Here is a 13099-nt window from a genome sequence, read left to right as displayed (position 1 = left end):
TTCCTGTCAAACTTCTACATGTAGTTATGAAATAAAAGCTAGACCTGTACTGAAATTCAATCTATGGCTGCCAATCATCCTTATCCTCTGAGGTAGCTTATAGCCACAGATGCAACACACATCCAGAAGGATTGCATGCAAATCTCTAATGCAAATTCCCAAGAACACTTTGACATCATTCTAACAATTCAAATTTCTCTCCTGAGTAGTTTGTTTCTTTGTATGAATGCTTCTAATCTAAGAATTCTTCAATACCTCAATCATTCTTCTCAGTAAATCCCCCCCTGCTGTGAAAAGTTTCCATTGATGTAATAAAGTTCTCTAGTACAGAACAGTGGCTTAAGTTGTCCTTAATTAGAAAGGGTAAGCTTTATTAAAAAAAAAAAAAAACAGGTATACTCTGCAAACAAAACCTTTTATAAACTGAATCACGACCTTTTGTACCTGCTGTCAACTTACTAATTGGTTTTAATTGTTAGAAAGTGACTGTAGTGTTGCAACTCTAAAAATTATGCGAGACTAAGAACTATACAGGAATTTCTCCTTGCACACTAGCTAGGAAGAAAGTGTTTGAGCAGCTATTTCACATGTGGAGTCAAGCTCAATTTTCCCTAACAATAGAGAGCAAGCCGGAAGAGGCTACCCTGGTTACCAGGAAAAGTGCCCGATAAACAAACTAAATGGTAGTGCAAGACTGATTTTAAGGAATCATGAATATTGCCACATTCATTTGTTCATTGAATCCACTGCTATGCTCAAAATAATTACAGAACAAAGACATCCAGAAAGCTCCACTGATTCTGATTAAGTGGTTTGCTGCTTTCACCCTGCCAAGCAGCTTCTTTCTTTAAATTCCTGTGATACAGCCTGCTATTAATTCGGTTCATTCCGTCTTGGTGTACACTTACTGTGTGCATGGCATCCTCAAATAAAAAAATCTTAGATAGCATGCAATTAAAACACTAACATTATATTTTCCACATAAAGACACTTACTGGAATCTTTTAGCACACAGAGGCTGTATATTAATTCCAGCTGCCACTAAAATGAATGTCTTAAACTAAATATAAAACAGCTTCAACATGAAACAGTCATATTGCTGTAATTAACAAATGAATAAGAACAATGAGACTCTGTACCAGCAACAGAAACTATGAACCATACACTTAGGGCAACTTTCCTGTACTACCCAGCAGACCAGAGAAACTGAATTCAGGATTGAAAAGACCCTACAAAACCCTACAACCAAACATGGCCATGACAGCCAAAGAGTAGAGGATTTCACAAGTGTTGGTTGCAAGTCAGAAGTCAGTCAACACAGGGATCGGAGCAGCACATGAACTACGAACAGTATTCAGAAAACAATATAATTCTCCCCTGCTCTGAATTACAAAATGTAAATGGCACAAAGCCATAATTCAGTGAAAAAAGCAGCAACCCATGTCATAAACAGCAATAGGACTCCCAGTTCTGCCAGCAATCATCATCAGACCAAGCCTTCTGGAAAGCAATACCATTCTGACTTTTCAGAACCCCATAGTCTAATATTAGAGTCCTTTCAATACAAACCTAGAGAGCTATTGATTAGTAAGACTTATCCAAAGTTTATTCTTAAAAAAATACAGAGAATTTCTCTGAGTCCTTCTTTAACAAATATTAAGCCAATATTTTATTAAAAAATATTAAACCATACATAACTGAACAAAAAAAAAAAGGTACCTCTCTACAATGAAGGAAATAAACATCCCAAGTTTGGCAAACTAAGGTAAGAAATTCATTAAACATGAATTCTTGGAATAAAAACCATGATTCACGAAAAGCTGCAGCTGCCAAATCTGTACGCAAACAGCCACTCCATCAATAGACAAATGCTTTCAGATTATGACTTGTTTCCTTCCTTCCAGTTCTTCCTCCCTAAGCAGAGCTGCACGTATTTCTCATTACAGAGGACTCCCTTCCCCAGCAAACCTCTTGCTCGGATATACACAAAGACGAATTCTTCCCTTTTATCCTGAAACACATAAACCCCCTGTCCTGCACTTCTATCCCCCCTTCCCCCCTGTTGGCAAGACCACCTGGCATAGTGTAGGCTCAAGTGGTGGCTAAACCACTTAAATTGTTACTGGAAGTGGGATTTTTAACACTTTTTAAAGCAGGACATAATTATCCATATGAGCAAATCTTCAGGATCACTATCATTTTACAGCAGCATTGCTGCTGAAGCAACTGGAATCGGGTGTTTCAATCGCTGTCTATAGTGACCACCATCCCTCTGGATTTGTAACAGATGATTTTTCACAGCTGGGACTTCCCCTGAAAGTTACTGTTTCACGTGCCCTGACAGAACACCTTGAAGGCAAAGCAAGTCCACTGCCTGCCTTTCTAAAACAAAGGTGCAAAGACGGGATACGGACACACTTAGGTGTGTATCTTGAGGGAAACTGAAATGCATGCTGGGTGGGGTGGCATCCCTGGTCTGTAAAAGCTGAAGGACTTGCTTTAGAGGAGGTAAAGATGAAGAGAATAACCAGTGACAAAAGGCTCTAATTTATTTTTTTCCTGTTTGTCATCTAAGGAAGCCAAACTTCTCTGTAACGATCCCTTATCCCAATCCCAGGAGAACACACTCCTTGGAACACAGATGTGAACACTCAGTGGACAATACAATTCTTCCTACTGTTGTCTCTAAAAAGATGAGAAGGACAAAGAAGAGAGTTAACCCTAATCTGCTGACTGTAAAAGCTCCTGTTGTTTTCCCATTTTCTTCTGCTTTCCAAAATTCAAGAAGAGTAATGTTTCAAAAATTGTAACACGAAGAAATTCCCTGTGAACTGAAATAAAAAACAAGAGTATTAAATTCCACTGGATACAAATAATCTCTTGATTATTCATTGCTTCGATAGCATAAATTCTTCCAAGTCCTCTATGGCAAATTAAAATCTAGGAATTAATAGATATCCATTCATCATTTAAGTTCCAGCATTCATCTAGTTGATAACAAAACGTATTGCCACACACACTCTGGAATAGTTTCAAATGCTGCAACAATTAATTTAAAGCACCACAGAAAAACAGCTGAGGCCATCTGCATTCTGCGATTGTAAGGTCAGGAAACCAAAAGCTTTTGTTTTTATTGTTCTGGTGCTGCTTCAAGGCAGGCGGGAAGAGGTGGGACAGGGAAGTGGCAGAAGAAACCATCAAGAATCTAAAGCAGCTTTTTAAAAAAATAAATAAGAAGAAGTCCTCAGCTTGCATCTTTTAAAGCATCCTAAACATTTTTTCCCTAATTTTTTCTTTTTGTACTCCTTTGCAAGTAACACAATAAGGCAGATGGACACAACCTATTTTAATCAAGACTGCCTGGCAGAAACTTTCAATGAAATGGTCTTAAAACCAGAACTGTTGTACCAAACCACTTTTCTGCCTCGGCCACAGCAAAAAGATCCACAGAAAGACATTTAGTTCTGTTTCCAATCAAACAACAGAAGCAGCCCTATGAGTTACAATGACAGGCGTGTTCTCAGCCACAGGGGCTGGGGGGGACACGCCATTTCCATTACACAACAGATCTGAAATATGTGCAACAGAGGACACTAAGAAAGGAAAGGCGTGGCTTACCTTCAGAATAGAACACAATTATAGAGAGAAACAACAGAAGCTGAGAAAAGGGTATTTTAAGTATATTTAACATAGAAACCAGCTGTCCTCCTCATGCCCATCTAAGCCTGGCAGATCCAGTGAGACTTCTTCAGGAAAACCTGAGCACAGACCATCTCAGTCAACTCTCCTGAACCACTCTGGGTCTCGTTTTACAATGGCATATCCCATCCAGTTAAATGTCCCTACTTTTTGTGCTCCCATTGCCCTCCAGCTCAGAGGACTGAAGGAAACATTTTTTATAAAAGGACCAAATGTTATTGAAGCATCTGTCCAGCCCTTTGACCATGTATTTCTAGTCTTTTGGGATACCACTGAGGTTTCACACTGAAAATGAAAGACATATTTTAAAGGACACATGAAGTTCTTTCAAGAAGGTTTCAATAACCTACAGAGGTCAACAAAACACAGAAAGATCAGCTGTACAACCATCTCAGTATACCAGTCCTGTCCAGTATGCTTCACTTTATTATCTAACCTTTGAAAACAGTGCTTTGCAGTAACCCGCCTTAATAAGAACTGCTCCCTCAAAAAAAAAAAAAAAAACAGTACTGTAAGAAAGTCAAGTTGCTTGATAGAAGTGACTTCTAACGCCCGAAAATTAATCAGATGTGCTGACAGTTTGATCAACAGATAAGACAGTCTCTGAAGTTTATCTCTGCTCTGGCTGTATCCTTCCCTATCATCTCACCAACCACACTGCCTAAGCTCTCTTCCTTTTACATGTAAGCCTATCAGGTTATCAGGTTTACCTTTCTTCTCCACAAGGCATGATTCATGCTTGGTTAAAATGAAAAAACTCGTTTTCAACATGAAAATGTGATTAAAATAGGAAGAACAAAGTCCAGCACTTTTATTCAGTCCTGAAAACACAAGTCTCAGGTCAAAGTTAACCACTTATAACTGTGCATCACCTCTTTGATCAAAATCATAAACAAAGATGATGGCTTGTGATTACACAGACCAAAATTATGAGTTAAATCCCTTCCCTGGTCAAGCCTGAGGAAAATAAAACATTATGTTATATATAGTTCTAACTGTGGAAGACTTTATATGACAGAAAGGGAAAAAGAAGACACAAATTAAAAAACATAAACACCCCTGACACACATACACACCACACAAGGACTTCCCAGAGCACGCTGCCACTCAAGCACAACAGAGTCAGGACTATTCTTGGAATGATCCAAACACTGCTCAGTTCACCTCATTCAGTGGATATGTCCAGGTTCCTTCACTTTTCAAGTGCAGATTAGGTCCTGTTTATGATTTTTATGTTTATGAGGCCTCAGCTGAGAAATGGCAGACATCCTCAGGGTTACTAACACACCCAAAGTTAGTATTCCTCTGTTAGGGATGGACAGTTCATGGATCCTGAGCACACTTCCTGACATGGAACATCCATCCACTGCCCACTGCCTGTGATGACCTTGCAGCATTAAAGCAACTCACAGAGCACAAGCAATTTATGCCCTCAGGATCACAAACTCCTCAGAGGTCTGGTCAGTGTTCTGCAGATCCTTCACATGGATTTCAGTCTAAAGAACTTGTTGAATAAGGCCCCCAAAGGAGCTGTGCTTCAGGGCACCTATGCCAATGTAGAGCTGTGCATTACCAGCCTCCTTCCTCACAAGGCCCAGTGCTCCCTGGATCCTGCTGGACTGATCCACATCCAACAGGACTAGCCAGTCCTCATGCACAGGAAGGAGGCAGGAGGTCATGACCACAGTAAGGACAGGGAAAGAGAGACCACAACAACTTACAGCTAGATTGGTCTGGGCTGCCATAAAATCTCTGCCAGATTAAATCTCAGAAGTGACCAAGATACCAACAAACATAAATTTTACCAGCCTTCAGCAAAACTTTTGAATGAGTTATTTCATGTTTCAAGCTCCCAGAACACACACATTAAAGAGCCAGAAAGGGACACAACAGCCTTAGGTTGGTTACAGCCGGCACCAACCTTGTTAACTTAAGGGACTTATTTCCTCCCCAAAATAATTCTGATGACAGCTCAGTAGGATATTGCTGGGCTTGGGGACCAAAACCAGGAAACAACTGTTGGTAAGGGAGCTTGCTGAAAGTATCAAGTTAAGGAGGAATAAGTAATGTACATAAATAGTAGAAAAGCTCATAAAAATTTATGATTGTAGAAGACAGAAGCAATGCACACATCAGTACACTGCAGTGACCTCAAGATCTCTGACCACACTTTTCTGCAACAGAGTGCAACTGTGGACCTAAACAGGTAACTACAAGGGCAAAAAAACTTTTCTGAACTCACCTGAAGTCATGCTGAAAGAATATGTTTCTGTAAAACCAACTTTTTTCCTCACTCAAACACTGAAATGTGAAAATTAAAATGTTGATTTTGACTGCCACATTATCTGTCTGCAGATCACTTATCCACGAAATGCAATGAAGTTTCTTTCTTAAAATGCTTCAGTATCAATATGTATATTCAACATATAAATACAGATGTACACACTGTACCTGACTGTGCCAGTCTTTTTACAAACAGTAAAAAACAAACAAAAAAATACCCTAAATGAAAAGGCAATACTCTACCCTTATACAGGAAAGTTTGAAATCAAAGGTCTCTTGCCCATCAAACCACAACCAAAGTAGTATTTTCCTCGAAAGACTAAGAAAATGCCTTGAGCAGAAGCACTCCAAGTAAGCTCTTCATCATTCATCAATTTGTGCCAGAATGCTTGATAATTTCTCTGTGCAATAATATCTTAAGCCTCACAGGGATAACATTCCAGTTCGCTGCAAACTTCACTACAAACCACAAATCTGAAATGGTTGTCAAGAAATTGAGAGAGTAATTACTGCACAGCGTGCATCAGTAAGTAATTGCTTCTGACACTGTCACTTCATGTGCATCATTTCAGCTATATGAGCCCTGCAGGTTAGAGGGAATTCAAAAGATAAGTATGAGAAGTCATTACCAAGAACACTCAAGTAGGACTCCACCAAGTCAAAAGGCCGATAAACAGTTGTGGTGTTTTGTAACTACAGGATCAATAACTTGAAGGTTTACGAAAAAAGAAAGTTTACTATTTGCAAGTGGCAGTATTTCCCAAACAATCCACTTAAGATATTCCCTTTGTGTAGCTTCTCTCTTGCAAAATAAACCACAAAGAAAACAAAAAAAAACACGAAAAAACCCAAAAGACCAAAAAGCCAAATCAACCTATCTTTGTATGCCTTGCTCTGTTAAGGTGACGTTCTTATGACATTTTAAAAAGACTTAGAAAACAGACTTGTGAACTTTAGTTCTTTAGACACTTCTAGCATCTTTAGTTTACTCTCAAATCAAGAGCCTGTAACCTTTCTCCTCCCCCACACCTTACCAAAAGCTTTACAAGTAAACCAAATTTATAACTGAATGCTGAAGGACGGAAGACTGAATAGTGTGGTGAGTTTTGAGGGGATGATTCTGTAAAGCACACACCTCAGTTTAACCTAAATTACAAACATGATAATGACAAGATTGGCATTACAGAAACACCACCAATAAACTTGTGATTTCAAATGTAGTTCAGCAAAGTACAGCTGCTTCCCCCTTACATCAGCTCTGCCTTTCTTTATTCTACATATCAGCTACCCCAGCACGTCTGCCTCAGTTCCCAAAGAGACAAAAGACCTTTCTGGCACTCAAACATGGCAAACAGCTCCAGCTCCTTGGGAAAAGATAGAGGGGGTAGGCAAGAGTGGAATAAAGTATTATCTGGATTAAAATGTTTCACATGTGCCAGTGTAAGTCCAGCCAAAAGTTGCTGCTATCTGCTGCCCATCCACAGTGACCTATGTGAAAACATCGTGTGGTCTCAGCCTTGGTGCTGCTGAGAGGCCTCCCACGGAGTTAACACCACCTTGGTCAGCAATCTCAGGGAGGCAAAGAAACTGAAAACCCTCCCTTTCAGTCTCAGAATGAATCCCCAAGGGAAGAGGCCCAACATCGGGAACTGTGGGAAGGTTGCACGGATACCATCCACATTATGGACAAAGAGAGGAAGAGGGACAAAAAAAAACCACCAAAAACAAAACCACACAATCACAGAATACTTCAGCCTTTGGAAAAATCAAGCAATGGCTCCCACCAATGCAATTCACTTCTGCAGCAAGTGCTGGTACTACTTCCACAGCAAACAGAGAAAAATTTAATCACATGCTATTTACCTAAGGAAAAAACAGTACTGCAGAAAGGCTTCACTGCAAGAATCACATCTGGCTCCAATCCCAAATGCCATGTCTTAATTCCAAGACAAAAGTGCTCAAAAGAATAAAATACAGAACAGGTCAAATGTCAGTCAGAAAATTATACCTATTGCTTTAAATTCTTCCTCCTCCTCTTTCCCTTTAGATACCCCTTACAAATACCTTTGCAGCAAAATAAAAGTCTTCAAATATTTAAGTGTGTTGAACTTGGAAACTAACACAAATGCTGATAACAGCATTACTTCATGGACTACCACAATGGAAATGGCACATTAATTCCAAAATACTAAGCAATTCTATCAGATTATATATGTGGCAAATACTTTCAATCATTTCATGAGACCCATATTTATTTTTTAAGTTTATATTGATACAGAATTCAGTTAAAATAAACCCTATCAGCAGGAAACTTATGAAGATAAGCTGTCATTTTAAATCTGCAGCCAACAAAACAGATTAAATAATGACACTTCAATTACAAAGAGGTGAGGTGAGACAACATTTTTATCTTACTGGTGGGGTTCCGTGGAGCTAGGTGAAGACCATACACCAGATATCAACTTCCTTTAAAATTTCACACTACAGCAATAATTAGAGTGGCTACTGTGTCATAGATGCCTTACTCATAACCACTCTTGTTATGCTACACAATCCACACACACACAGGTGTCTATGAGAAGGATATTTCCTGGACACATGGGCTTCACCTAACACTATTTTCATCCTCCTCTAAGGATGAAGCTCATGACCAGATGGACAATCCAAAGTACCATGATAAGGACCTTCACAAAGAAACACAAGTCCATTTACTAAATAAATTAATTTTTGGGCTAAACCTTAAAAACCAGTTCAGACTGGGAAGACAAGCAGATAAAAAAATAGTAAAGGTCACTGGTCTTAGTGTTCCAGAGTAAGATGTTCTAAAAAACAATTCTATTATTAAATCGTTGATGTTCATAGATTATAAACGTTTTCTTTCTTTTATCTTTAGACTATTTCTGCTGTGAAACACTTATTTCTGAAATAACTATTGTAATCTTTATGACACAACATTCAAGACTAAGGCACATGCCACAAAAAATTTTAGACTACACCATGGTGTCCTGATATTTGGATCCAAGTTCCATACTTTGTAATAGCAAAAGACTACAAATACCACTTACAATTACACAGAAGTGTAACGCAACGACAAACTGATCCTCTGCTTCGCCACTCCATAATAAACAAACTCTACAGGCAAGTGATTGTTAAAAACCACAGCACCCCAGAGGAGGAAAAGAAAACAAAGTCATTCAGTGAAAAAGAACACAGAACAGAAACTCTAACCGTTCCATACACTACAAGGCTTCCCACCAACAGACAGGTACATCACATCTCACCAACTCAACAGCCAAGGGACTGCAGCTGGGAGATAAGGCACTGCTTCATCCTTATTACCTTTCCAGGGCACAGTCATACAACCTAAATGAAGAAGTCCTATCATAGTGTTGCAGCATTACAGTATGTTATATTACATGTAGAAGATTTTTGGGAGTTGATGTATTTCATCATTTCCTGGCGGTCACAATGATCATGAGCCAACAATGTGCCCTTGCTCCAAAGAAGGCAAATGGTATCCTGGGTTGCATTAGTCAAAAGCATTGCCAGAAGACCAAGGGAGGTGATCCTGCCTTTCTACTCAGCACTGGTGAGGCCACACCTGGAGTTCTGCGCTCCTTAGCACAAGACAGACATGGACATGTGGTGGAGAGAGCCCAGAAAAGGGTCATAAAGATAAAAAAGGGACTGGGCCATCTCCATACAAGGAAAGGCTGAGAGAGACGGGACTGTTTAGGCTCCAGAAGAGAAGGCTCGGGGGAGAATCTTGTCCATGTCAGAGACCACAGAGACAAGCTCTGTACCGTGCCAGGACAAGAGGCAATGGGCACAAACTAAAACACAGGAGGTTCCATTTGAACATCAGGACACACCTTTTCACCGTGAGGGTGTCTGAGCACTGGCACAGGTCACCCAGAGTGGTTGTGGAATCTCTTTTCTTGGTGATACTCACAATCACCTGGACATTGTCCTGGGCACCCGGCCCTGAGTGGCCCTGCTTCAGCAGGGGGGTTGGACCCAACAACTGCCAAAGGTCCCTTCCAACCTCAACCCTTCTGCAATTCGCTCTACGAAGGAAACTAACCTGTAAGAGACCTCTGCAGTGTACTTAAGAGATTTCTGTCATCACTTCTGGCATATCAACACCATCTGGAAATGTGGAAATGCACCTTAGCAGCTGACACTTGAGCTTAAGCTTTATCCAGTGTTGGGGTTTTTGTTTGTTTTATTTTACTATCACCTAGCAAATTTCTCCTATCTCCTTTAGTAGATTACCCAGTGGAAACACAATTAGCAAAATAAGAAAGGATGCCCAGAACTGAATTTGGGGATAAAAAAGCCCTGGCAATAGAGAATCTTTTACCCACGCTAACTACGAAGTCCCAAATACAGGGTTTCTCACAACATTAAGAGAAAACAAATATATATATATATATATATATACTCTGTGCATTTTCCATCAGCCAGCCAACTTTTGCAGGAAAAAGCATTACAGCTGTGCTATTCAGTAAGCTCCCAGCATACAAAGGAAAAACGCCATCAGAGGTGTCTCTCCAAACAAAGTAACTAGACCGAGCATCAATCCACGAGCTTCTGCTTCATTTCTAACTCTGCAGAAAACGCTGTATCACCAGTGTCGAGGCTGAACACCTGAAATAGGCGGATTCATCAGCCTGGTGAGAACAAAGTCTGCCGGCAGCATCCCCGGAGGCGCTGGCAGCGGCCGCCGGCTCCCTGCGGCGGTGGGGTAGCGATGACATCATGCCAGGCTGAGCTCCGGCAGCCCTGGCGCAGGAAAGCCCTGGAGAGACCCGCCGAGCCCGCCTTCGCCGCGCCGGGGAAGGATCCCGGTCCCGCTGCCACCCCTGCACCCACCAGCTGAAGTGCCAGCGCCTCTACCCCAACAATGGGCACTTATGAGGCGAATTGTTTCAACAGTACAAGGATTCAGAATCTATTTTGCAGCACAGAAATAAGAAGGGGGGGGGGGGGGGGGGGGGGGGGAGGAACAGTGCACAGTAACCCTTTCATTCAAAGAAGAAAGGCTTCCAGGAAGTACAAAGTGTTTCAAAGCTTTATCCAAAACACACTGAAATCAACAGAGGCCCTTTCCATTTTTACCGGTGGACGCTGGAGGAGGCTGTAACCTAAGACACAATTTGAAAGCATTATCAGTCACACTATCATGCATTATTAATAACACAACAAACTCAAGAAAATGCAGCAGAATTCCAGCTATCTCATGTGCTGTGACATTATCAGAAATTCATCTTCCTCCCCCCCGTTCGTCCCATCTTCTAAAACCTTTCTTCAAATCATGAAAAAAATCTGTCTCCTCCATAAATAAATAAAAAATATTCTTCCCCAAACCCCTCACCTTGCCACAAGCAACACTGTTACAGTACGATGGTGCAATAGCAGAGACCAAGATACATCATACACTACAGTTTTACATACTGTAAATGTAGTCCTTGACCAGGAGAGCAAATACAGAAAGAACATCAAGCTCCAGCTTTCAGACCTGCTCACTCTGACAGAATATTTTAAAAAAGGCACTGATGTCTTCCAGTTTACTATTAGATAGCTAGCCCAAAGTAATGCACTGCTGGTTTTATATTGAATTATGTGAGAACTATTCATGTTCCTACCAAGAACAGGGAACATTACTGAGTGTGCCTTGCACTACATTGCACAAACAGATATATAGTAAATGAATACCAAAATTATCATCTTTTTAATTGTTTTAAACCTAGAAGTTTTGTTCACTTGTCATTTAATTGAAAAAAAAAAAACTGTGGAATCTCACATATCCCTCAAAAAAATGGTACCGCATTTTGTTTTCTTGGATTTCTTAAATTGATGCTGTAATTTACAGTGCCATTATAGAGCAGACTGTTATGCTGTACTTACTCTTCAAGTCTCAAACTGTAGCCTACAGTTACTGTAACATAAGACAGACATGAATTCTTTTAGGTTAAGGTACTGCTTAGCATGAGGCACATAAGAGAAAATTTGTTTGAAGTCATTAAATGAGAAAAAAAGTTTCCATCATAGCCAAAGAATATGAAAGCTCACTGTAAGAAGTCAATTCTAATAACACAAACTTCACTCTACAAGAAACAAGCATTTATTTAGTGGGGGACGGCTTAAATGCAATGATGTAAAAAAACCCTTATGATATCTTCTAAAAGCAAGCTAATAAAAACAAAAACAAGTGGGAGGGGGGGAAGAATGTATTATTGGTCAAGTTCAGCGCTCCAGTACACAGGTATTCACCACCACATTCCTTCGGCTTTCCGAACACTCAGAGATGCTAAGCAACAATCTGATTTACCTCAGGCCGGTAAAGCGAGACTAAAGCTGAAGCAAGGTGCTGCTAAAACACAGGACTGATTTTTAACCTTAAAAACACTGGCTTGACACAGTGCTGTGGTATAGATTGACACGGTTTAGCTGTGTATTTGGTGTGAACCTTCCCGTCCAACAGCAGAGCAATCACTTCCTAATCTGACTTCTTTTCGGATTCTGCCGGGAGAAAATTCTTATCCTGTGCTACAACGAAACGTAACACAGAACATGCAAACGGTCTCCGCTTTCTCTCCAAAATCCGATTTCTTGTGCGTGTCGAACGCCCGAGTAGAAGTTGACACACGCAGCGGGGCTGCGAGGAGCGCGCAGCACAGAACAGCGCTGCTGGCTGCGATGGGCTACGGCGGGGCCGCCGCTCGGCCCGCGCTCCGGGGCACGGCGGCGCTTCGGCCGCCTTCGGGCACTCGCCACAACACCCTGGGTCGGGGCACAGCCGGGCACTGCCGGGGGCACAGCCGGGCACTCTCGGGGGCACAGCCGGGCACTGCCGGGGGCACAGCCGGGCACTGCCGGGGGCACAGCTGGCCGTGCCCGCACGCACGGGACACCTGCCCGGCGGGCACAGCTGCTGCCGCAGCGCCCGGGGGCAGCGGGACGGGGCGGCATCTCCGAGTCCCGCTCCGAGCAGCGCCGGCCGCGGCCACTCACCGGAGAGCTCGTCCGGCTCCAGCCCAGTCTCGGTGTCCAGCCCGCAGATGACGAAGTAGTCGGCGAAGCGGCCGGGTGCCGAGGAGCCGCCGCCGCTCAT

General features: G+C 41.7%; 1 protein-coding gene across 5 annotated transcripts in view; it reads right to left on the bottom strand.

Moving 5' to 3' along the window:
- DENND5A (DENN domain containing 5A) overlaps nucleotides 1-13099 on the bottom strand; it is a 70508-nt gene extending 57409 nt beyond the window's left edge. For all 5 annotated transcript variants that reach the window (XM_027884523.1, XM_027884525.1, XM_027884524.1 and 2 more), the window contains exon 1: nucleotides 13000-13099. In XM_027884523.1, coding sequence (XP_027740324.1) covers nucleotides 13000-13099 — 100 coding nt within the window. The remainder of the gene's footprint in view (nucleotides 1-12999) is intronic.

Source organism: Empidonax traillii, unplaced genomic scaffold (assembly GCF_003031625.1).
Source record: "Empidonax traillii isolate 1590-97213 ecotype Southwest subspecies unplaced genomic scaffold, ASM303162v1 scaffold148:size1803964, whole genome shotgun sequence".
NCBI lineage: Eukaryota > Metazoa > Chordata > Aves > Passeriformes > Tyrannidae > Empidonax > Empidonax traillii.
This window is presented reverse-complemented; position numbering and strand designations above follow the sequence as displayed.